Below are 25,204 nucleotides of genomic sequence, written 5' to 3' on the forward strand. Positions count from 1 at the left end.
TGACTCTAAATTGTCCTTAGGAGTGAGTGTGAGTGTGAGTATGCATGGTTGTTTGTCTCGTTTGTCTCTATGTGTGGCCCTGTGATGACCTGGCGGTCGCTGTTCTGCTGCTCCTCGCAGAGGCTGGAAGCTACTAGTGGTGACTGCTCGCTGATGGCTGCAGGAAGATGCTGATGGTTGCTGGAGGTTGACCAGGAATGGAGAGGCCAAATACATCCATGGCAATAACTAAAGTATATGGCCTTTGGTGCAGGAGGTTGAGCCTTCTTGTTCTGACTCTTGCTGACAAGGTACTCTTATCTTCTCTCCTTTCAGCCCTGATGCACTTTACCTTAACCTCAGCCTGACATATTTGCAGACTATCTTTCTCTTCACATCATGGCATGATGGAAGGCTGCTCTCCAGAAGCATGGCCTCCTCTTCCAGCTGTTCCACTGCATTGGTGCACTCCATCTGTCCTGAACGGAACAGCTGCTCCACATGCTGGACGACAGTGAAGACCTCGTCAGATGGCCGATAAAGTGCAGCCGGTTTGAATTCCTTCAACTGCAGCAGAACAACATGCTCATGTGCATCATCTGCATTTTGCACAAGTGCATGCTTGCATGTCTCGCAGTGTGAGCAGCTAAAGACACACTTCACGGTGTATACGGCCAGATGATACAGAACACAGGAATCTGTTTTTGTGAAGGTGGGTGGTGATGTCAGGTCGACCAGCTGCTCCACTCTCAGACCTTCAGGACTTCTGGAATTGGTTTTGGTTTCCAGGAAGTCTGCTAGGTGGTCACAGTTGTCCTCCAGGTAACTGCCTGTATGCACTGTGGACATGAGACACACTCAACCATATTTAGCTGGGTCTTCCTCTTGTCTTTCCTTCAACATGTCCAGCATCATCATGTTAAGGCCAGGCTTGGCATCCACGACCTCATCCACTTTGTTAAGAAAGAAAAGCAGTCATTTAATATGGCTGCCGTGATCAGGATGGTGGTTGAAAAGAAATGGTTGAAACTTCCACATCCCTTTCTCATTTTTTTTTATTTTTTATTTTTTTTACTAGGCAATACTTGGTTTCTTTCATAATATTGCCTAGGGCGGAGCCAAGCCCTGTGTTGCTAGGCGACATCATGAAGGAACTTTATGATGTCACTCAAATGTAATACATACATCACAACATGCATCACAACATACATCAGAACATACATCACAACATGCATCACAACATGCATCACAACATGCATCACAATATACATCAGAACATACATCAGAACATACATCAGAACATTCTATAGTTCAGTTCACTAATATCTCAGAACGTTTGTGAAGACTAACTCTACGTGTGTTGAATCTATACCTGGAACTTCATAAAAATCACAATGAAAAAAGATTTTGTGCAGAAGACAAAGAAAGCCCTCAAGAAAGATCGAAGTAAGGGAGAAATTCATGCAACAACTTGAAATTACTCATTTTGGTTATATATATGAATCATTCAGTTTGTGCCTTAAGCTACACTTCTGGGTTTGTAATGCAGAAACTTCCAAACTTATTTTTAGGATAAACATATTTTTCTTTTTAAAAGTATAACTTGGAAATTTTAACAATTTGTTTAAAATTCAGGCTAGTTGGTATTCTTGGGTTATACTAAAAGTGATTTTCAAACAATAGATCTGTAATGACTTTTATTTTTCCTAAATTTGGTTTTAATACTAATTAAAATACTGTGGTTACCAAACAGTTACAACTGTTTTTGCAAATTAAGAAGTTTCTGTATTACACTCCCTGTTTTCCTCAGATCATCATCACTGGTTATGTGTCTGTAATCTGAATCTTTTTTGGGGAGTGATAAAGAATTATTTGATAAATTAATAACAAAATGACAACTTTTTTTTATTGTTATTTGTAGAAGTTGACAGTAGCATGACACGTTCAGTGAAGGATGGCCGGACAAAGGCAACCAAAAGAAAAGCCAGTCCTGACCAGCAGTTGACCAATAAAAGAACAAGGGTCTCTGAGGTGGCAGGACCTTCTACAAGCTGTCAGGACGAGGTCAGGACAGTGAAAAGAGGAAAGAGGAAGGTTACAGAAGATGGAGAGGCACCCTCAAGAAACCCAAAGAGAAGGAGGGGACTCCTGGATGTCGTGTTAAATCAAGAGTCAGCCTCCTCCTCAGTGGAAAGTGGTAGGCTGGTGCATTCTGTGAAATTACAGCTGCATAATTAACTTACATTTTAGCTGTAGTGGTTGAATATTATAATGTCCTTTAACTTTGTCACACTGATCTAAACACACATTTTCAATCAAATTACAAACATGTGAGTGTCATCATGCTAATGTTTCAATGTGTTATTGTCATTTATAGGATCCAGTAGCAACAATTTAGATGGTTGTACATCTGATGGGGATATAAAGAGGGGTAATAGGAAGAGGAAGGCCTTACCTGCTGAGGAAACACAGAGTAGGAAGAGAACGAAGAAAACTGAGACCATACAGGACCAAATAGATGCCCAACGAGGTCAGTCATTAATAAAAAAATGTAACATTTAGCTTCAAGTGCATTATGTTTAATCTAAGTATTTATATTAGGTATTACCTAGGCGATATATATATATGTTTGTTTTTTTAAATATATATAGAGAGAATTTATAGAGGTAACCTGTGTAAATTATCATTGAAATTCTTCTGATGTACTGTCAAACTAAAATGATGTTTATGTTTTATTTTAGCTGAATTTGAGGAGAAATATGAGGAGAAAAATCAGCTCGGCGAAGGAGGCTGTGGATCTGTGTTTGCAGGCTGTCGGAGAGAAGATAATTTACCCGTATGTATTAGACACACATTGTCATATTCAAGACACTCACTGTATGATGTGACTAACCAAAGTCTCGTTTGTATCTTGCAGGTAGCCATCAAACACATTCCAAAGGACAAAGTGTTCTGCAAACATAAAGTAAGTTAGCAACGGCAGTAACTTCTGCTTTTATCAGCACTATCACTGGGTTATAGATAAACTGTGGTTTTCCCTGCCTAACACTTTCTTTGTTGCTGTGATGTTTCAGGACAAGAATGGGAGGCAGATTTCAGTGGAGGTGGCTGTCATGCTGAAGCTGGAAGGTAGCACTGCCAGTTCAGTGGGGCACTCAGCACCTGTGTCCCTGCTGGACTGGTATGATCTACAGCAGGAGCTGATTCTTGTGCTGGAGAGACCAATGCCTGCCGAGGACCTCGCTCACTACATCGAAGAGCATGGAGGCTCCCTCCAGGAAGATGAGGCCAAAGTAAGCTGATGGAAAATATTTACAGTCTTTGTGAATGTCATTCTTTGAGAGACATCGTCACACTTTCTGCTTTTTTTATTTAAATGATTTCATAATGGTTATCAAAATAATTTAAAGCCATAAAAAATGTCACACCATCCTCTCTTCTTAAATATCTAACCTGTTTTTTTTTCCTCTTTCAGATTATAATACAACAGTTGGTTGATGCAGCAGTCCACCTGAAACAAAACAGCATCTTCCACAGAGACATCAAAATTGAAAACATCCTGATTGAGACCGGCTCAGATGTCCCACGACTTCGTCTCATAGACTTTGGAATGAGCTGCATCAACAAGAAGACATCTATATATCGGACTTTTTATGGTATGTTATTACTTCAGATTTTGCTCTTCTCCAATCAGTGATTTAAAAACCAAAGCCACTCCTCCTTTAACATTTATTCTTATGTCTTTATCCTCAAGGTACCAGTGCTCATGTCCCTCCAGAGTGGCTGAGCTCCTGTACATACAGTGCTGGACCTACAACAGTGTGGCAGGTAGGAGTGGTGCTGTTTGAAATGCTCCACAACAAAGATTTCAGGTCCACTAACTTCATCAGGAAGAGACTAAAGATTAGCAGTACGCTGTCTCAAGGTAAAACAAACACCCATAAACACATCTGTCATTAAGAAAAGATAATCTGTTTCAGTTCACATTCTGATAGACCACTGCAGACCTAACAATGTTTGTTCTTTTTCTTCACATCCTCCAGATTGCCTGGATTTCTTGGAGCAGTGTTTGATTAAAGTTCCCAAGCAGCGGCCCACGCTGGAGCAGCTTCTGAATCACACTTGGTTCACGTGAGACAGAAACAACACACACACTGTTAATCAAAACAAATGACATTTTATTGAAAGTTTGATTCATGTTTAAATTTAAACCTAAATCTTTATGTCTGAATTTAACAGGAATAAATATACATTATAAATATGTCACATTCTCTGTGATGTGAGGATGTAAGGATAGGATAGAATACAATATATTAGAATACAATAGAATAGAACATAAGACAATACAATACAACAGAATACAAGATGATATAATACAATTCAATAGAATAGAACATAACGCAACACAATACAATACAATAGAACACGATAGAATAGAATAGAATCCTTCTGTATTAGTTCTTCAACAGGTACATCTACAGTGTTGCAGAAGACAACCAGAAGAGGAACAGAACAATTATAAAATTTGTTTTTTTTAAATTATCAGTGTTCACTTCTCTGAGAGGAAGTGTTCACTGATGACTGAATGATCTCAGATGTGCAAAAATGAATTGTCCTAAATATTGCAAAAATAAAATCCATTTTTAGACACAATTTTCAAAGAAAGTGAATGTTTATTTAATATTCTGACATTTGAATATTAGTTCAAGTAGTTTCACATTTATATTAGCCCTATATAACTGAGTTCAGAAATATCTACTCTGTCATCTGGCCTGCTTGTGCTACTCCCGGGGGGGGGGGGGGGGGGGGGGTGTTTCCTCTCCCCGCTGCTCGCGACTTCACCCACCTGTGGGCACGTCACGACTCCCGGGACACTCCTGGGGCAGGTGCTGGCCCACTGTGTGGCTGTCTGGGGCGCTTGGCCCTCTCAGGTATTGGGTGGGGCCTCTGCCAGGAGGTATGTATCACTGATGACTGAATGATCTCAAATGTGAAAAAATTAATTGCGCTAAATATTACAAAAATAAAATCCATTTTTAGACACAATTTTCAAAGCACTCAATGTCATCTTACAAGACACAGATAAAATGACAATAGAACATTAACAATAAAAATATGAATTCATTTTATTCATTGATTTAATAGGGACTAAACTTAATACATATATTGAGCCAGATTTGGCTGCAAGCTCCTGCTGGCGGTGGCTGTTCCTGCTGGTGGTGTCTGCTGCTGGTGGTATCTGCTGCTGGTGGTGTCTGCTGCTGGTGGTGTCTGCTGCTGGTGGTGTCTGCTGCTGGTGGTTTCTGCTGCTGGTGGTGTCTGCTGCTGCTCGCAGAGGCTGCTGCTGCTACCATTGGAAGCTACTAGTGGTGACTGCTCGCTGATGGCTGCAGGAAGATGCTGGTGGTTGCTGGAGGTTGAGCAGGAATGGAGAGGCCAAATACATCCATGGCAATAACTAAAGTATTTGGTAGTGGCCTAGATATTATGGCCTTTGGTGCAGGAGGTTGAGCCTTCTTGGTCTTCTTGTTCTGACTCTTGCTGCCAAGGTAACCTTTACTCTAGTCTTCTCTCCTTTCAGCCCTGATGCACTTTGCCGCAATCCTTAACCTCAGCCTGACATATTTGCAGACTATCTTTCTCTTCACATCATGGCATGATGGAAGGCTGCTCTCCAGAAGCATGGCCTCCTCTTCCAGCTGTTCCACTGCATTGGTGCACTCCATCTGTCCTGAACGGAACAGCTGCTCCACATGCTGGACGACAGTGAAGACCTCGTCAGATGGCCGATAAAGTGCAGCCGGTTTGAATTCCTTCAACTGCAGCAGAACAACATGCTCATGTGCATCATCTGCATTTTGCACAAGTGCATGCTTGCATGTCTCGCAGTGTTAGCAGCTAAAGACACACTTCACGATGTATCCGGCCAGATGATACAGAACACAGGAATCTGTTTTTGTGAAGGTGGGTGGTGATGTCAGGTCGACCAGCTGCTCCACTCTCAGACCTTCAGGACTTCTGGAATTGGTTTTGGTTTCCAGGAAGTCTGCTAGCTGGTCACAGTTGTCCTCCAGGTAACTGCCTGTATGCACTGTGGACATGAGACACACTCAACCATATTTAGCTGGGTCTTCCTCTTGTCTTTCCTTCAACATGTCCAGCATCATCATGTTAAGGCCAGGCTTGGCATCCACGACCTCATCCACTTTGTTAAGAAAGAAAAGCAGTCATTTAATATGGCTGCCGTGATCAGGATGGTGGTTGAAAAGAAATGGTTGAAACTTCCACATCCCTTTCTCATTTTTTTTTATTTTTTATTTTTTTTACTAGGCAATACTTGGTTTCTTTCATAATATTGCCTAGGGCGGAGCCAAGCCCTGTGTTGCTAGGCGACATCATGAAGGAACTTTATGATGTCACTCAAATGTAATACATACATCACAACATGCATCACAACATACATCAGAACATACATCACAACATGCATCACAACATGCATCACAACATGCATCACAACATGCATCACAATATACATCAGAACATACATCAGAACATACATCAGAACATTCTATAGTTCAGTTCACTAATATCTCAGAACGTTTGTGAAGACTAACTCTACGTGTGTTGAATCTATACCTGGAACTTCATAAAAATCACAATGAAAAAAGATTTTGTGCAGAAGACAAAGAAAGCCCTCAAGAAAGATCGAAGTAAGGGAGAAATTCATGCAACAACTTGAAATTACTCATTTTGGTTATATATATGAATCATTCAGTTTGTGCCTTAAGCTACACTTCTGGGTTTGTAATGCAGAAACTTCCAAACTTATTTTTAGGATAAACATATTTTTCTTTTTAAAAGTATAACTTGGAAATTTTAACAATTTGTTTAAAATTCAGGCTAGTTGGTATTCTTGGGTTATACTAAAAGTGATTTTCAAACAATAGATCTGTAATGACTTTTATTTTTCCTAAATTTGGTTTTAATACTAATTAAAATACTGTGGTTACCAAACAGTTACAACTGTTTTTGCAAATTAAGAAGTTTCTGTATTACACTCCCTGTTTTCCTCAGATCATCATCACTGGTTATGTGTCTGTAATCTGAATCTTTTTTGGGGAGTGATAAAGAATTATTTGATAAATTAATAACAAAATGACAACTTTTTTTTATTGTTATTTGTAGAAGTTGACAGTAGCATGACACGTTCAGTGAAGGATGGCCGGACAAAGGCAACCAAAAGAAAAGCCAGTCCTGACCAGCAGTTGACCAATAAAAGAACAAGGGTCTCTGAGGTGGCAGGACCTTCTACAAGCTGTCAGGACGAGGTCAGGACAGTGAAAAGAGGAAAGAGGAAGGTTACAGAAGATGGAGAGGCACCCTCAAGAAACCCAAAGAGAAGGAGGGGACTCCTGGATGTCGTGTTAAATCAAGAGTCAGCCTCCTCCTCAGTGGAAAGTGGTAGGCTGGTGCATTCTGTGAAATTACAGCTGCATAATTAACTTACATTTTAGCTGTAGTGGTTGAATATTATAATGTCCTTTAACTTTGTCACACTGATCTAAACACACATTTTCAATCAAATTACAAACATGTGAGTGTCATCATGCTAATGTTTCAATGTGTTATTGTCATTTATAGGATCCAGTAGCAACAATTTAGATGGTTGTACATCTGATGGGGATATAAAGAGGGGTAATAGGAAGAGGAAGGCCTTACCTGCTGAGGAAACACAGAGTAGGAAGAGAACGAAGAAAACTGAGACCATACAGGACCAAATAGATGCCCAACGAGGTCAGTCATTAATAAAAAAATGTAACATTTAGCTTCAAGTGCGTTATGTTTAATCTAAGTATTTATATTAGGTATTACCTAGGCGATATATATATATGTTTGTTTTTTTAAATATATATAGAGAGAATTTATAGAGGTAACCTGTGTAAATTATCATTGAAATTCTTCTGATGTACTGTCAAACTAAAATGATGTTTATGTTTTATTTTAGCTGAATTTGAGGAGAAATATGAGGAGAAAAATCAGCTCGGCGAAGGAGGCTGTGGATCTGTGTTTGCAGGCTGTCGGAGAGAAGATAATTTACCCGTATGTATTAGACACACATTGTCATATTCAAGACACTCACTGTATGATGTGACTAACCAAAGTCTCGTTTGTATCTTGCAGGTAGCCATCAAACACATTCCAAAGGACAAAGTGTTCTGCAAACATAAAGTAAGTTAGCAACGGCAGTAACTTCTGCTTTTATCAGCACTATCACTGGGTTATAGATAAACTGTGGTTTTCCCTGCCTAACACTTTCTTTGTTGCTGTGATGTTTCAGGACAAGAATGGGAGGCAGATTTCAGTGGAGGTGGCTGTCATGCTGAAGCTGGAAGGTAGCACTGCCAGTTCAGTGGGGCACTCAGCACCTGTGTCCCTGCTGGACTGGTATGATCTACAGCAGGAGCTGATTCTTGTGCTGGAGAGACCAATGCCTGCCGAGGACCTCGCTCACTACATCGAAGAGCATGGAGGCTCCCTCCAGGAAGATGAGGCCAAAGTAAGCTGATGGAAAATATTTACAGTCTTTGTGAATGTCATTCTTTGAGAGACATCGTCACACTTTCTGCTTTTTTTATTTAAATGATTTCATAATGGTTATCAAAATAATTTAAAGCCATAAAAAATGTCACACCATCCTCTCTTCTTAAATATCTAACCTGTTTTTTTTTCCTCTTTCAGATTATAATACAACAGTTGGTTGATGCAGCAGTCCACCTGAAACAAAACAGCATCTTCCACAGAGACATCAAAATTGAAAACATCCTGATTGAGACCGGCTCAGATGTCCCACGACTTCGTCTCATAGACTTTGGAATGAGCTGCATCAACAAGAAGACATCTATATATCGGACTTTTTATGGTATGTTATTACTTCAGATTTTGCTCTTCTCCAATCAGTGATTTAAAAACCAAAGCCACTCCTCCTTTAACATTTATTCTTATGTCTTTATCCTCAAGGTACCAGTGCTCATGTCCCTCCAGAGTGGCTGAGCTCCTGTACATACAGTGCTGGACCTACAACAGTGTGGCAGGTAGGAGTGGTGCTGTTTGAAATGCTCCACAACAAAGATTTCAGGTCCACTAACTTCATCAGGAAGAGACTAAAGATTAGCAGTACGCTGTCTCAAGGTAAAACAAACACCCATAAACACATCTGTCATTAAGAAAAGATAATCTGTTTCAGTTCACATTCTGATAGACCACTGCAGACCTAACAATGTTTGTTCTTTTTCTTCACATCCTCCAGATTGCCTGGATTTCTTGGAGCAGTGTTTGATTAAAGTTCCCAAGCAGCGGCCCACGCTGGAGCAGCTTCTGAATCACACTTGGTTCACGTGAGACAGAAACAACACACACACTGTTAATCAAAACAAATGACATTTTATTGAAAGTTTGATTCATGTTTAAATTTAAACCTAAATCTTTATGTCTGAATTTAACAGGAATAAATATACATTATAAATATGTCACATTCTCTGTGATGTGAGGATGTAAGGATAGGATAGAATACAATATATTAGAATACAATAGAATAGAACATAACACAATACAATACAACAGAATACAAGATGATATAATACAATTCAATAGAATAGAACATAACGCAACACAATACAATACAATAGAACACGATAGAATAGAATAGAATCCTTCTGTATTAGTTCTTCAACAGGTACATCTACAGTGTTGCAGAAGACAACCAGAAGAGGAACAGAACAATTATAAAATTTGTTTTTTTTAAATTATCAGTGTTCACTTCTCTGAGAGGAAGTGTTCACTGATGACTGAATGATCTCAGATGTGCAAAAATGAATTGTCCTAAATATTGCAAAAATAAAATCCATTTTTAGACACAATTTTCAAAGAAAGTGAATGTTTATTTAATATTCTGACATTTGAATATTAGTTCAAGTAGTTTCACATTTATATTAGCCCTATATAACTGAGTTCAGAAATATCTACTCTGTCATCTGGCCTGCTTGTGCTACTCCCGGGGGGGGGGGGGGGTGTTTCCTCTCCCCGCTGCTCGCGACTTCACCCACCTGTGGGCACGTCACGACTCCCGGGGCACTCCTGGGGCAGGTGCTGGCCCACTGTGTGGCTGTCTGGGGCGCTTGGCCCTCTCAGGTATTGGGTGGGGCCTCTGCCAGGAGGTATGTATCACTGATGACTGAATGATCTCAAATGTGAAAAAATTAATTGCGCTAAATATTACAAAAATAAAATCCATTTTTAGACACAATTTTCAAAGCACTCAATGTCATCTTACAAGACACAGATAAAATGACAATAGAACATTAACAATAAAAATATGAATTCATTTTATTCATTGATTTAATAGGGACTAAACTTAATACATATATTGAGCCAGATTTGGCTGCAAGCTCCTGCTGGCGGTGGCTGTTCCTGCTGGTGGTGTCTGCTGCTGGTGGTATCTGCTGCTGGTGGTGTCTGCTGCTGGTGGTGTCTGCTGCTGGTGGTGTCTGCTGCTGGTGGTGTCTGCTGCTGGTGGTTTCTGCTGCTGGTGGTGTCTGCTGCTGCTCGCAGAGGCTGCTGCTGCTACCATTGGAAGCTACTAGTGGTGACTGCTCGCTGATGGCTGCAGGAAGATGCTGGTGGTTGCTGGAGGTTGAGCAGGAATGGAGAGGCCAAATACATCCATGGCAATAACTAAAGTATTTGGTAGTGGCCTAGATATTATGGCCTTTGGTGCAGGAGGTTGAGCCTTCTTGGTCTTCTTGTTCTGACTCTTGCTGCCAAGGTAACCTTTACTCTAGTCTTCTCTCCTTTCAGCCCTGATGCACTTTGCCGCAATCCTTAACCTCAGCCTGACATATTTGCAGACTATCTTTCTCTTCACATCATGGCATGATGGAAGGCTGCTCTCCAGAAGCATGGCCTCCTCTTCCAGCTGTTCCACTGCATTGGTGCACTCCATCTGTCCTGAACGGAACAGCTGCTCCACATGCTGGACGACAGTGAAGACCTCGTCAGATGGCCGATAAAGTGCAGCCGGTTTGAATTCCTTCAACTGCAGCAGAACAACATGCTCATGTGCATCATCTGCATTTTGCACAAGTGCATGCTTGCATGTCTCACAGTGTGAGCAGCTAAAGACACACTTCACGATGTATCCGGCCAGATGATACAGAACACAGGAATCTGTTTTTGTGAAGGTGGGTGGTGATGTCAGGTCGACCAGCTGCTCCACTCTCAGACCTTCAGGACTTCTGGAATTGGTTTTGGTTTCCAGGAAGTCTGCTAGCTGGTCACAGTTGTCCTCCAGGTAACTGCCTGTATGCACTGTGGACAGGAACTGTCCAACAGTGACAGCCCGCAGGGCATAGTGGAACTCCACAGGTGTTGGCACAGGGTTCCTCTGACATATGCATCCAAATGTGTTTTCCTGGCAGTCCTGCATGAACCGGCTTGTGAGGACAAATTTGTGACTCTGGCTCAACAGATCTTCCTGGACCTGCAGTATGGTTCTGTCTGGACTGGCTTCCAGCTGCTCTTTTCCCCTATCTTTAGGTCTTGAAAAAGATGGACACTCTCCTGGAGAAAGCTGATGGCCTTTTCATACTCCCCCATTTTGAACCGTGAGAGGGCAGTCACAACATGGCGGGACGACATAAGGTCAAACCAGTGGTCCATCTTCTCCAGGAACCATGATGTGGTGAGGTTTGATTCAGGACGCTGCTCCTCCTCTACCAGGTACTTTAAGGCAGCACTTGTCGACTTACTAAAGATATGCATGGCTGAGCTAACTTTCATCTTTTCAAAGTGGTTAGGCTCCAAGATGCCCCAGGAGAGGTTGGGGGCCAGCTTTAGTGCCATGCCCTCTTGGTAGGACACCAGATCCTGTAAGGGACCAACAGACACCTCACTGGATGGGAGGTGCTCTTTGTTCACCACATCTTGTGGAATGGTGATGGTCTGACCACGGACAAGGGCGCTCTTCAAGTTCTTGACCAGATGTAGAACATCTGCCATGAAATGGAGCCGTCGGTGTGGCTCTATGGGATGTGGAATTCAGGGCTTATCACACGTTACCCCAAAAGCTCGCCACATTGCTCTATTAGGGCTCCCCATGTCACTTGTGACATTAATGACATGAAGTCCTACAGATGCAGCTGCCTCCACTATAGCAATGATGATGGGCTGGTAGATGGCACCATTGGTGGAATTACTGCTGTAGTGGTATGCCACAACTTGCTTCCACCTTGTTGTTAATCCAGCCAGCATGAAGACACAAGCGTGAGTTGCTCTGCCATTGTGGCCAGGCAGTGTAACATTGCCAAACAGCTTTTCCGCCTTTTTATTATTTTGGCTGAGTGCACGAATCTGGTCCCGATTAAAAATTTAAGTAAATTTTTGTTGAAGGTTGTTGTTTCTCCTCCTAAGTGCCAAATTGATTATTTTTTGTCGTGCTGGAGCGCTCTCTGCTTTTATCCTCCTATATCTTTCCTTTCTTAATTCCCTCAGCAGGTCCTCCACACTGGCCTTAAAACTCCACATAAAGACCTGGATGACTCAGAACTGTCTGCTTTTAAATTCAGACAAAACTGAAGTTGTTCTCTTTGGACCTGAGCGCTTCAGGGAGAAATTGTCTAGTTATATAGTTACTCTAGATGGTATTTCCTTGGCTTCTAGTTCTACTGTGAGGAACCTTGGAGTTATTTTTGACCAGAATTTATCATTTGACGCACATATAAAACTGGTTTCTAGGACTGCCTTCTTTCACCTTCGTAATATTGCCAAAATCAGGAACATCCTGTCTCAAGGTGATGCAGAGAAACTAGTTCATGCATTTGTTACTTCAAGATTGGACTACTGTAATTCCTTATTATTGGGCTGTCCCACATATTCTCTGAAAAGCCTCCAGCTGATCCAAAATGCTGCAGCCAGAGTTCTGATGAGAACTAACAGGAGAGATCATGTTTCTCCAGTTTTAGCTTCTCTTCATTGGCTCCCTGTTAAATTCAGAATAGAATTTAAGATTCTTCTTCTCACATATAAAGTTCTTAATGACCGAGCTCCATCATATCTTAAAGATTTAATTGTAAGATATTTTCCTAACAGAGCACTTCGCTCCCAAACTGCAGGTTTACTTGTTGTTCCCAGAGTTTCTAAAAGTAGAATGGGAGGTAGAGCCTTCAGTTATCAGGCCCCTCTCTTGTGGAATAAGCTGCCAGTAAATGTCCGGGAAGCAGACACCCTTTCCACTTTTAAGATTAGGCTTAAAACTTTTCTTTTCGATAAAGCTTATAGTTAGGGATGGCTCAGGTAATCCTGAAACATCCCATAGTTAAGCTGCTATAGGCTTAGACTGCTGGGGGACCTCATCTGTCACACCTTTCCTCACTTTGCTCTCTTTTTCCCCCTGTTTAATTTCAAAATTGATTTTATGTACATGTGACATTATTGTGATTATTAACCTATGTTTCCCTGTTCCAACAGATATCCTTTGAATGGCGTTATGGTGTTTTTTCCCCCCTCTTTTCCCTCTTTTCTGTCTTCTCAAACCCCAGCTGGTCGAGGCGGATGGCCACCCTTCCTGAGTCTGGTTCTGCCAGAGGTTTCTTCCTGTTAAAAGGGAGTCGTTCCTTTCCACAGTTGCCACAGGCACGCTCAGGACGGGAGATTGGACTGAAGACACATTTCGGTGCAATCTGTTGGTTTCCTTAGCTAGGATATTAAATTTTTTTAATTAGCTCTATATGAATTAATTGGATTATGATTACAATGAATTGAATTCCAATTGGCTTGAATTGGACTATATTACTTAAGTGCCTTGAGATGACAATTGTTGTAATCTGGCGCTATATAAATAAAATTGAATTGAAATTGAATTGAATTGAATTGGCCCTGTCATGACTGGCCCCTGGCACACTGGTTCCTGGATGAGTGGCCCCTGACTGACTGGCACCTGCTGGTCTGCTGACCTCTGCTTCACTGTCACCTGACACATCCCTCTCACTCGCCTCTAACTGCACCTCAGTTTGTCCCTCAATATCTGTAATAACAACGTATTGTTGGTGTTATACATATTTATGCCACCTACACTACACTACAATATCTTGTTTTTGAAATACATGAAATGGGAAAAACTGTGGAAAGACTGGTATCATACCAAGGTTTGATTTTATGCAGTAAGTGTGGTCATCAGATGTTTTAACTTCTGCAGAAGCCATCATCCTCGAAGGTGTTTTCCTCCTCTTGGGCTTGGGGCGATGGATGAAGATGGTTGGGACAGCATCTGCTCTCGACCTCCGTGTGCCTCTTTTTGTGTTCGTGAATTGGTTGTCCTCAAAGTGTAACTGCCAGGAGGTAATGATGTCATACGTCGTAGGCTAAGTTCAGTTTCCCCTACACACTTCACATTTTCTATTGAACTTTAATTATAATGTTCTTCTTTACATTCAGGTGTCGAAGGCCCTTTGAAATTTTAGTAACTTTATCATAAAACCTCTGTGGCCATTATTTACTTCACAAAGTTTTCTGTTTTTGTTGTCATCTTTATATACTCTATAGCTCTGCCCTCTTCCACACAGCATAGACATATATATATATATATATATTTCCGTATATGGGGGCTCAGGCTGACGGACTTCCTGCGAGAGCTCTGTCACTCCGAGTTCAGCGCTGCCATACTTTACATGTTACCTCTAATAAATACTTTCAATGAAAGAATTGGGCTAAAAAGTTATTGCCTCTTATTCACACAGACACACTAATATAGTTGGGAAACAAGTACGTACCAGAAACAACATGTAACTAAGTGATGATTATAAATGTTTATTCCTTATTTTTAGGCTATAGGTAAGCACCAAGCTAACATGTATTTTTCTAATGTTTTTATGAGTGTTTACAGCTGCTAATGTGTGCAACACTGTTACTGTGATGATAAATATTGAAATATTTATAATTGACATTTAATCTGTGTTTATTATAACCAGATCCTGAAATGTAGAGGAGGGTTTTCTGAATATATGTATATATATATATAACATATATATATGTTCATTGATGAATGTTCATTGATGAACATATATACATATAAATATCTACAATAAGGGCATTAATGAACACGGGGGCATTGACGATCGTATATACACACTTATATCTACACACTTATCTACACAGCTATAAAATTGCAGTCAGTGTAAGTTAAAAACCTTGGAAAAGAATAGTCTTGTACAGCTTTTTCCATGTGTTGCCATTCTGCAGCTTAAGGGTGTTCAGTTTGGCAATGTGGTGCAGCCTCAATTTGTGGAAGACAGACACAATGTGTGACATCAGCACAAAATGGTGGTTGTCAATTCCAAACTGTGTTTCTTGAATGTGCCCCCCCCAGAAAAAAACACATCCTCAGAACCAATCTCAGCCCGGACAAACTGACAGATCAAGGCCGCTTTGACCGCTTGCCCTGACACTGACTGGCGAATAAAACACTCAGCTGATCTGACCACCTTTACAGTACCGTCAGAAGGAATCATCAGCCTTCCCTTGTTTTTTAGCGTGAGCAAGTGGTAGCTCTGATCAAATGATGCGGGTACAACATCAGTCACCAAACTACCACAGCACACATCACAGGACAGCTTTTTGAGAATCTGGCAAACAACAAACCCTGAGATGTACACCAGTGCATTGTCCACAAGACCACCAAAGCGGGTTGGTAGATAGCTATGGTCAGACACTAAAGCAGGAACGTTGAAAAAAAGGGGGTGGAATCTCTTCAGTTTCTTCTGCTGCTGGAGAAGAGGACATCTCAAAAGTAGACAAGGACACGGTCTCATCCTGTGCTGCCACATTTCCTGATGTGCTTGGAGACACACCACACCGCACCATCAGATGGCAGGAAGATGGCCTGGAACTGGCTGGCTGAGGGATTGTTATTCCAGCCCCCTAAAACACATACAAACAACACATTTACATATACAGTTACCCAAATAATATGCATACATAGAGACTAACCACATAGTAAAAAAAATCTGAAATCCCTACCTGATGCCCTGATTGAATTAAAGAGGAGCTCCAAGTGATCCTGGCTAAAGCGGTAGGTGCTGACGTACCGCTGAAGCTGTTCTGGAATCATCAACATCAGGGTGTCAATGTTGATCATGAATCCCATGACAGATAGGTACCTTCACAAGGAAATGTTTTGTCAGTATAATCATGGCAAACCAAAATACCTCAAGAGAGCACTACGTGATTTCCTTCATTTATAGATGTTAATGCAAAGAGAAACAATATTGAAACAGGAATGGGAAAGCTTGATAACATAGACACTGCTATACATACTATTATAACACTTCTAAGGAATGAAAAACTGAAGATAGAAGTCCAACAGAAACAAAACAGGAGACTGCAAAAACATTGGAACCAGAGAACAAAGCATCATAGGAACTTATGATGCATCAAACGGAACAAGAGAATAGAATAGGACTGGGCAATATATCCATAATATATCAATATTTTATAAAGCTCCAACAGTCATCAATATTCTCAATATATCAATATATTCTCTCTATATCAATATTTGATCAAAATTACATTTGAATTTATTGTCCAGCCTCGAACAGAACATCATATGAACTTGATGTCTTAAACTTATGAACTCTTCATGCAAACAAAAGCTTCCCAATTTCCTAAAATGGTAAATGGACATGTATAGCGCTTTTCTAGTCTAACTGACCATAGACCATAGTCTAACTGACCACTCAAAGCTCTTCACTACATGCCACATTCACCCCACTCACACACATTCATGCGGCACGTCTTAAGATACTTACCTACATGCTTTTTTTCCCCTAATCATTCATACCCCAGTGATACACTGGGAGGCAACGTGGGGTTCAGTGTCTTGCCCAAGGACTCTTCGACATGTAGCCAGGGGAAGCCAGAGTCGAACCACCGACCTTCCGATTGGTGGGCGACTGTTCTTCCTCAAGTAGTCCCTGCCTCTCACCAAGAACTCTACACTCTACAACCCTTTGGCATGGGGATTGTGACTTCATTATATTGAAGAGCCTGTCAGTTATCTAAAAGCAAATGTCTGCATTAACAGAAAGCACAATAATCATCACCATAAACAATAACATGTTCCTATGAGTCATTAGTCTAATTTCTAAAATATAAAAATGATTCACGAGTTGATCTCCATTCTTAGGGAGAAAAGTTGTGATAGACATTTTAGCAACAATCTTGCCGTCCTACTTTGTGTGAATGTTAGTAGTAGTATTATATTAGCATCACCTCAATGAACTCAGCTGTTGCTTCACAGTGTTGGAACTGTAAATAGCCAAGGTCCCTCAGTGCACGTGTTGCGTGGTATAAAGTGAAGTTGTCCTCCACTACAAGTTTAATTTGAAAAAGTCTTTTATTTTTGTTCTGCAAAAAGCCAAAAATATATATTATTTATCACGTTACGCCACACACATCTTAACACTCAGGAGTGTGTTCTCGTCTCACAGCGTATTCTCGCTAGATATCCCTTTTCCCTGTACATAGTGTAGCGAACGCGCCCTCTGCTGGTGAGACTTAGACACTGCATCACCATATTTGTCAAACAATAAACGAACCTTTCCCGATCAGACAACACACAGACAATTTTCAACACACTCATGACTTATACTTAATGCAAGTAATATTAAACATATAAATAATAACAATGTGGGTATATCACTGATGGCTCTGTATGCCACACACGCAGAGCCACTGTCACAGAGCGACTCAGTGTCTGTGCAGCCAGGGACACCTTCATCTTCTGTGAATCAAAATTCACATGCTTGTCTGTTACCCTGTTAGCTGCATGCAATCCAACTTTTGCTTGGACATCATTCAGATGAATGATGTATCTCCAGTTGATCTGGCCACTGGTGCTGGTTATTTGGACTGTAAGCCTGCAGCATATTTTGTGCCAACTTCAACATATGGCAAGCATCCATCCGCACAATCACCCTCTCACTAGTTACTGGATGTGGAAAGAATGTTTTAAAGGGCTCAATAGGGTTACCCTTTTGCTGGCACCCAGGCAGGTTGCACAAGCGGACATTGGAGGCACGCCCATCCATTTTGACGCATACGAGAGGGCTGCATTGGGATTGGGTCCCGCCGGGTCCCGCGGGACCAACTCAAATCACGCGGGAGTGGGCGGTATGAACTTTTCTGCGGGCAGTCGCGGGCGGCAAAAAAATAAAAAATACTGCGGGACAGGGATGTAGTGGTGCCAGGTGTACGGTAATTGTCGTATTTGTATGATAATTTTGCCCTGTGTACGATGTACTATCAATAATCCCCAAAAAGGCTACAAATACGATCATTTGACCATTCTGTGAATGTGTGGTTGTAAGCGGTTGTAATCAGCCTGTCGCAACTGTCTGTCGGATTTTTTTGTGAACCCTGGAGGCATTTCCATGTGACAAGTTTCAAGCTAATCGTGCTTTTCTATTCTATTGTTTACGGGGACATTTAGCCTAACGTGGGGTTGATGATGCAAACCTGTTAGACGCTATTCAACACTAGAGTGACAAAAGCACACAATAGACTTGTTATTTTAGTTATGAAGGGTGTACGATAATTTACCTCAAAATACGATGATACTACATTTCCCACCTGGCAACACTGTCGGGAAGTATCTTAGCGACAGGATAAACAGAATAAATGATGTGGAAAGGAAGCTCAAAGAAGATCTTTACAGCACAAAGACAAAGCAAGGCAAGTCTGACATTTGGAGAAGTTTCTCAATTGTCCATGAATCTCTTTATTAAAAGCCTATGAAATTACGTGTTTTCTCCTGTGGGACTCGAGAAGAGATTTCTATTGTTGTGCGGGCATAAAGTCTCAAAGTTTTGCGGGAGTGGACATACACATTGCGGGAGCGGGTGGTAATGGTCAGAAATTCAGCGGGAGCATGCGGAAGAAAACAGTCCCGCGCAGGACTCTAACACATACCACTCTTATGCCGCACTTATGCAGTTCCTCCGACGCATGAACAAGCAGCACCTCCTGAGTCTCTGGCGATAATAACTTGGTCAGGTAGTAGGTAATTGGGCACTTCCAATGGCCTATCAATGGCCTTGTAGGCCTACCACCATTAAAACAAGAGCCTCAGTGGCTAAATCTGTCTCATTCAAACCATCCGCCATATCCACAAATCCAGACATTTTCTGGGTATGGGAGTTGTACTGGATATGTTTTTTAATGGCCATGGCATCCGTCATGAGACACACTCAACCATATTTAGCTGGGTCTTCCTCTTGTCTTTCCTTCAACATGTCCAGCATCATCATGTTAAGGCCAGGCTTGGCATCCACGAGCTCATCCACCTTTGTAAGAAAGAAAAGCCATTTAAAAGTCATTTAATATGGCTGCCGTGATCAGGATTTTTTCAGGATCAATAATCACTGAAAGCAGTATTGGCAGATGTTAATAATGCTAGGTGTAGGTATGTCCGCCTGTTCACTCATAACAGGATAAAATAATATGCATAGCTAACATGGAAAATAAGGTTTCAAATAATACGAATAATACCTTTGCAATGTATGTGGATGTGGGAGGTTGATATGAAGAGTCTCTCTCAGATAGCTGTATGCCTTCGGACCATGTAAGTGGAGAGTGACGGCAAACTCCCTCTGGTCTTTGGTGTATTTGTGGCTCTGTTTTGACAGGAGGTGTATTGGAAGATCTGAAATTCAATTAGCACTGGCCTTGCCCTTTAGCCAACCAAAAGAAAAGCCAGACCCGACCAGCAGTTCAGCAATAAAAGAACAAGGGTCTCTGAGGTGGCAGGACCTTCTACAAGCAGTCAGGACCAGGTCAGGACAGGGAAAAAAGGAAAGAGGAAAGTCACAGAAGATGGAGAGGGACCCTCAAGAAACCCAAAGAGAAGGAGGGGACTCCTGGACGTCCTTTTAAATCAAGAGTCAGCCTCCTCCTCAGTGGAAAGTGGTAGGCTGGTGCATTTTGTGAAATTACAGCTGCATAATTAACTTACATTTTAGCTGTAGTGGTTGAATATTATAATGTCCTTTAACTTTGTCACACTGATCTAAACACACATTTTCAATCAAACTACAAACATGTGAGTGTCAACATGTTAATGTTTCAATGTGTTATTGTCATTTATAGAATCCAGTAGCAGCAATTTAGAAGGTTGTACATCTGATGGGGATATAAGGAGGGGTAATAGAAAGAGGAAGGCCTTACCTGCTGAGGAAACACAGAGTAGGAAGAGAACGAAGAAAACTGAGACCATACAGGACCAAATAGATGCCCAACGAGGTCAGTCATTAATAAAAAAATTTAACATTTAGCTTCAAGTGCGTTATATTTAATATAAGTATTTATATTAAGTATTACCTATTACCTAGGCGATATATATATATATATATATATATATATATATATATTCATTACAGCTTATATAACCTGTGTAAATTATCATTGAAATTCTTCTGATGTACTGTCAAACTAAAATGATGTTTATGTTTTATTTTAGCTGAATTTGAGGAGAAATACGAAGAGAAAAATCAGCTCGGCAAAGGAGGCTGTGGTTCTGTGTTTGCAGGCTGTCGGAGAGAAGATATTTTACCCGTATGTATTAGACACACATTGTCATATTCAAGACACTCACCGTATGATGTGACTAACCAAAGTCTCGTTTGTATCTTGCAGGTAGCCATCAAACACATTCCTAAGGACAAAGTGTTCTGCAAACATAAAGTAAGTTAGCAACGGCAGTAACTTCTGCTTTTATCAGCACTATCACTGGATTATAGATAAACTGTGGTTTTCCCTGCCTAACACTTTCTTTGTTGCTGTGATGTTTCAGGACAAGAATGGGAGGCAGATTTCAGTGGAGGTGGCTGTTATGCTGAAGCTGGAAAGTAGCACTGCCAGTTCAGTGGGGCACTCAGCACCTGTGTCCCTGCTGGACTGGTATGATCTACAGCAGGAGCTGATACTTGTGCTGGAGAGACCAATGCCTGCCGAGGACCTCGCTCACTACATCGAAGAGCATGGAGGCTCCCTCCAGGAAGATGAGGCCAAAGTAAGCTGATGGAAAATATTTGCAATCTTTGTGAATGTCATTCTTTGAGAAATACCAGCATTTAGTCTTTCTTTAGTGTACATCTGATGGTGATATAAGGAGGGGTAATAGGAAGAGGAAGGCCTTAACTGCTGAGGAAAAACAGTGGCTAGCTACAAAGTAAGTATTTGCACTTACATTTTGTAATTTTCATTGTTTCACGTGTGTAGTTGGATGTTGTCAAGCTTAACATGTCCACTCTGTCATAGTGAAATATCAGTTAATATAAATACCTTTCAGAAATCTGAAATATATTAGTTAAAAAGTGCAACTGAATCATGTCGCTAACTTAAGGTCCACCATGTACTCATTTAATGATAAAATTAGCTGAAAATGTCCACCCTGTCAGAAAGCCTCCCATGACAGGGTGGACATGGTTCATGACAGGAAGGACATTGAATTGATTTAATATAATTATGAAGGATGAAAAGGTGTCAACAGTCAAAGTGAAAAGGGAGATAGCATAAACGGAACATGACCTTAACTCAGATTTCCAGGAGAGGCTCCTCCATTTTGGGCGCCATGTCTTTAACATTAAATGGCAGTTTGATGCGTGCAGGGAGCTCAGGAGGAGCCTGAAGCACGAGTCCTTCTTGCACATAGATTTGAGTGACAATTACTCGTGCAACTACAGTGAAGAAATCCAATCTGTGCATTTTGGAAGTTCACACCAGCAGGCCAGTCTGGACACACAACGCTCGTGAACAAGCCCCGCACACCTTTTACTCCATATCACCCTCCACAAGACACGACCCTGTGGCCATCTAGGCCCACCTTGTTCCAGTTTTGAAGGTACTGAGTGAACGGCACCCTCAAGTCAGCATACTTAATTTTTTCAGTGACGGGCCTGCAACACATTATCGACAAAAGGGAAATTTCTTCTACCTCTTAATGGAACCATTCAAGAATGGGTTCAAAGAAATAACATGGAGTTTCTTTGAATGGGGTACCAGGTAGTGTGGGTGGGGCCCTCAAAAGGTCAGCAGACTGGATTGTAGCCCATGGAGGAGACATCCCTGATGCCCAAAGTTTGTATGACAAGCTGAAAAGTGTGGACAAATCTGTCGAGCTTTTCTTTGTCCCATAGAGGGATATATTGAATCAAAGACTAAGAAAAAAGCTATGGCTCGGTTTTAGGTCCCTCTCCCCGCTCTCTCATCCAGATTACAGAATAGCTTTGTCAAATCTGATCTTTTCATGTGTTGTGTGGTTAAGTAAAGTGTATTAATGTTAAATTTTCCACCCCTTCACTATAGGTACCTGCAATAGCTGCCATAAAAGGCACTATGAAAATCCACCAAGCCATCAGTCTGACACCCGGCCAGATGAAATACCGAGACATTTCATGTCTGTGTAAAAGGGAGGAAGGTGTTCTGGACTGCCCCTACTTTAACCTTCAAGAGGTCACTGTAGTCTATGTTCCTGTTTCACCTGATGAGCCCTCAGCATGTGGAAAGACACCAGATAACCCTTGGAGACCAGAAATGATTGAGGTAAAGCACATTGGCGAGTCGTTAATTACGACAATGAAGCATAAGCAGGTGACATCGTGGAAGTAGAAGGGCACAGTGTGAATGTTAAGTGTATGCACCGCACTGGCATAAACAAATTCCATTGGCCAACTCTCCGGGAGGACATCTGTTGGTACCATGACTGGCAAGTACTTTGCCTAATACCAGACCCACAGGCTCTGAACAAGCGCTCTGTACACATTGAAGCATCTGCATGGAGGTATGTGGAATAGCAACTGCAGAATTGAGCCAAAAAGACCTCTGACATTTTTTTAAACATAACTTCCTTTAGATTTATTGCATTTATGAGGCCATTCAATGACATTTCACAACGTGTCCAACCTGACATGCCCAAGGTCCACCCTGTTATGTCATTGTACATCTTGTCATTTTCATGTTTTATGAAAATATACAAATTATTTTTTCAAGTTATTGAAACCTTTTGTGTGATTCCTTTACAAACAAATGAGGACCAAATACAATTGTTTGAAAGTTTGACCAGATATCTTTGCTGTTAGATTTTATTTAGAAAAGAAAGTGAAATTCTCGCAGATTTTATAGAGAAATAAAGAGTTTGCCATAATTCTATTAATATCCAAATACTTTTCCCATTAACTAAAATATGTTGTTGACAAAGGGACTAAAATGGACTGCTTCCAGAGAACCCACTGGGAGGTTTTGAACACCAGGACATGGAGAACCACACTACAGCAGTCTTGGATTACATCAGGTTCTGCACGGACAATGTCACCAGGAACAGACGTCTGAGGATTTATCCCAACAGGAAGCCCTGGATGACTAAGGAGGTCCAGAGCCTGTTAAAAGCCAGGAACACTGCTTCCAGGTCGGGGGATACGGCACTCGACAGTGCTGCTAGAGCCAACCTGAAAAGAGGCATCTGCAAGGTCAAGACAACATACAGAAGGAGGATAGAGGACCAGCTCAGGAGTAACAACTCCAGGCAGGTGTGGCAGGGTGTCCAGCACATCACCAGCTACAGATCCAGAAACTACCCGCTTAGGTACGAGGTGGAGCGGCTGTCAGAGTGGTGCCAAGACAACAATCTGCTCCTCAACACCACCAAAACAAAGGAGCTGGTTATTGACTTCAGAGCAAAATCAGCTTGACGAAGGAGGCTGTGGATCTGTGTTTGCAGGTTGTCGGAGAGCAGATAATTTACCCGTATGTATTAGACACACATTGTCATATTCAAGGCACTCACTGTATGATGTGACTAACCAAAGTCTCGTTTGTATCTTGCAGGTAGCCATCAAACACATTCCTAAGGACAAAGTGTTCTGCAAACATAAAGTAAGTTAGCAACGGCAGTAACTTCTGCTTTTATCAGCACTATCACTGGATTATAGATAAACTGTGGTTTTCCCTGCCTAACACTTTCTTTGTTGCTGTGATGTTTCAGGACAAGGATGGGAGGCAGATTTCAGTGGAGGTGGCTGTCATGCTGAAAGTGGAAAGTAGCACTGCCAGTTCAGTGGGGCACTCAGCACCTGTGTCCCTGCTGGACTGGTATGATCTACAGCAGGAACTGATTCTTGTGCTGGAGAGACCAATGCCTGCCGAGGACCTCGCTCACTACATCGAAGAGCATGGAGGCTCCCTCCAGGAAGATGAGGCCAAAGTAAGCTGATGGAAAATATGTGCAATCTTTGTGAATGTCATTCTTTGAGAGACATCGTCACACTTTCTGCTTTTTTTATTTAAATGATTTCATAATGGTTATGAAAATATTTTAAAGCCATAAAAAATGTCACACTATCCTCTCTGCTTAAATATCTAACCTGTTTTTTTTTCCTCTTTCAGATTATAATACAACAGTTGGTTGATGCAGCAGTCCACCTGAAACAAAACAGCATCTTCCACAGAGACATTAAAGTGGAAAATATCCTGATTGAGACCGGCTCAGATGTCCCACGACTTCGTCTCATAGACTTTGGACTGAGCTGCATCAACAAAAAGACATCTAAGTATCAGACTTTTTATAGTATGTTATTACTTCAGATTTCGCTCTTCTCCAATCAGTGATTTAAAAACCAAAGCCACTCCTCCTCTAACATTTATTCTCATATCTTTATCCTCAAGGTACCAGTGCTCATGTCCCTCCAGAGTGGCTGAGCTCCTGTACATACAGTGCTGGACCTACAACAGTGTGGCAGGTAGGAGTGGTGCTGTTCGAAATGCTCCACAACAAAGAGTTCAGGTCCACTAACTTCATCAGGAAGAAACTAAAGATTAGCAGTACGCTGTCTCAAGGTAAAACAAACACCCATACACACATCTGTCATTAAGAAAAGATAATCTGTTTCAGACCACATTCTGATAGACCACTGCAGACCTTCCACATGCAGTCAGGATGAGGTCAGGACAGGGAAAAAAGGAAAGAGGAAAGTCACAGAAGATGGAGAGGGACCTTCAAGAAATGCAAAGAGAAGGAGGAGACTCCTGGACGTCGTTTTAAATCAAGAGTCAGCCTCCTCCTCAGTGGAAAGTGGTAGGCTGGTGCATTCTGTGAAATTACAGCTGCATAATTAACTTACATTTT

At 41.4% G+C, this 25,204-nt stretch overlaps 3 protein-coding genes across 3 annotated transcripts; all 3 read left to right on the top strand.

Annotated features, from left to right (window-relative positions):
* The first annotated feature begins 1,373 nt into the window (after nt 1–1,373).
* Nucleotides 1,374–4,114, top strand: LOC140280361 (serine/threonine-protein kinase pim-1-like). Its single transcript, XM_072375658.1, has 9 exons — nt 1,374–1,425; nt 1,901–2,176; nt 2,357–2,509; nt 2,721–2,815; nt 2,897–2,944; nt 3,054–3,272; nt 3,455–3,635; nt 3,734–3,904; nt 4,023–4,114. Exons 1-9 carry the CDS (start codon nt 1,374–1,376, stop codon nt 4,112–4,114), a joined length of 1,287 nt encoding a protein of 428 aa, XP_072231759.1.
* Nucleotides 4,115–6,637: 2,523 nt separating this feature from the next.
* On the top strand, nt 6,638–9,378 carry LOC140280362 (serine/threonine-protein kinase pim-1-like). The gene is made up of 9 exons (XM_072375659.1): nt 6,638–6,689; nt 7,165–7,440; nt 7,621–7,773; nt 7,985–8,079; nt 8,161–8,208; nt 8,318–8,536; nt 8,719–8,899; nt 8,998–9,168; nt 9,287–9,378. The coding sequence occupies exons 1-9, from the start codon at nt 6,638–6,640 to the stop codon at nt 9,376–9,378; spliced, it is 1,287 nt and encodes a 428-aa protein (XP_072231760.1).
* An 8,352-nt stretch (nt 9,379–17,730) lies between these two features.
* LOC140280363 (serine/threonine-protein kinase pim-1-like) lies at nt 17,731–25,120 on the top strand. Its single transcript, XM_072375660.1, has 8 exons — nt 17,731–17,780; nt 18,077–18,198; nt 20,543–20,637; nt 20,719–20,766; nt 20,876–21,094; nt 24,466–24,646; nt 24,745–24,915; nt 25,011–25,120. The coding sequence occupies exons 1-8, from the start codon at nt 17,731–17,733 to the stop codon at nt 25,118–25,120; spliced, it is 996 nt and encodes a 331-aa protein (XP_072231761.1).
* The last annotated feature ends 84 nt before the right edge of the window (nt 25,121–25,204 follow it).

This window comes from Leuresthes tenuis, unplaced genomic scaffold, assembly GCF_036924035.1.
Source record: "Leuresthes tenuis unplaced genomic scaffold, fLeuTen1.0.hap1 SCAF_21, whole genome shotgun sequence".
Classification (NCBI taxonomy): domain Eukaryota; kingdom Metazoa; phylum Chordata; class Actinopteri; order Atheriniformes; family Atherinopsidae; genus Leuresthes; species Leuresthes tenuis.

Coding starts and splice junctions, on each gene's coding strand:
- LOC140280361 (XM_072375658.1), top strand. CDS start 1,374: ATGAAAAAAGATTTTGTGCAGAAGACAAAGAAAGCCCTCAAGAAAGAT. Junction 2,510..2,720: donor CCAAATAGATGCCCAACGAG/GTCAGTCATTAA, acceptor GTTTTATTTTAG/CTGAATTTGAGGAGAAATAT. Junction 2,945..3,053: donor AAGTGTTCTGCAAACATAAA/GTAAGTTAGCAA, acceptor GTGATGTTTCAG/GACAAGAATGGGAGGCAGAT.
- LOC140280362 (XM_072375659.1), top strand. CDS start 6,638: ATGAAAAAAGATTTTGTGCAGAAGACAAAGAAAGCCCTCAAGAAAGAT. Junction 7,774..7,984: donor CCAAATAGATGCCCAACGAG/GTCAGTCATTAA, acceptor GTTTTATTTTAG/CTGAATTTGAGGAGAAATAT. Junction 9,169..9,286: donor TAGCAGTACGCTGTCTCAAG/GTAAAACAAACA, acceptor CACATCCTCCAG/ATTGCCTGGATTTCTTGGAG.
- LOC140280363 (XM_072375660.1), top strand. CDS start 17,731: ATGGCTCTGTATGCCACACACGCAGAGCCACTGTCACAGAGCGACTCA. Junction 21,095..24,465: donor TCCAGGAAGATGAGGCCAAA/GTAAGCTGATGG, acceptor TTCCTCTTTCAG/ATTATAATACAACAGTTGGT. Junction 24,916..25,010: donor TAGCAGTACGCTGTCTCAAG/GTAAAACAAACA, acceptor TTCCACATGCAG/TCAGGATGAGGTCAGGACAG.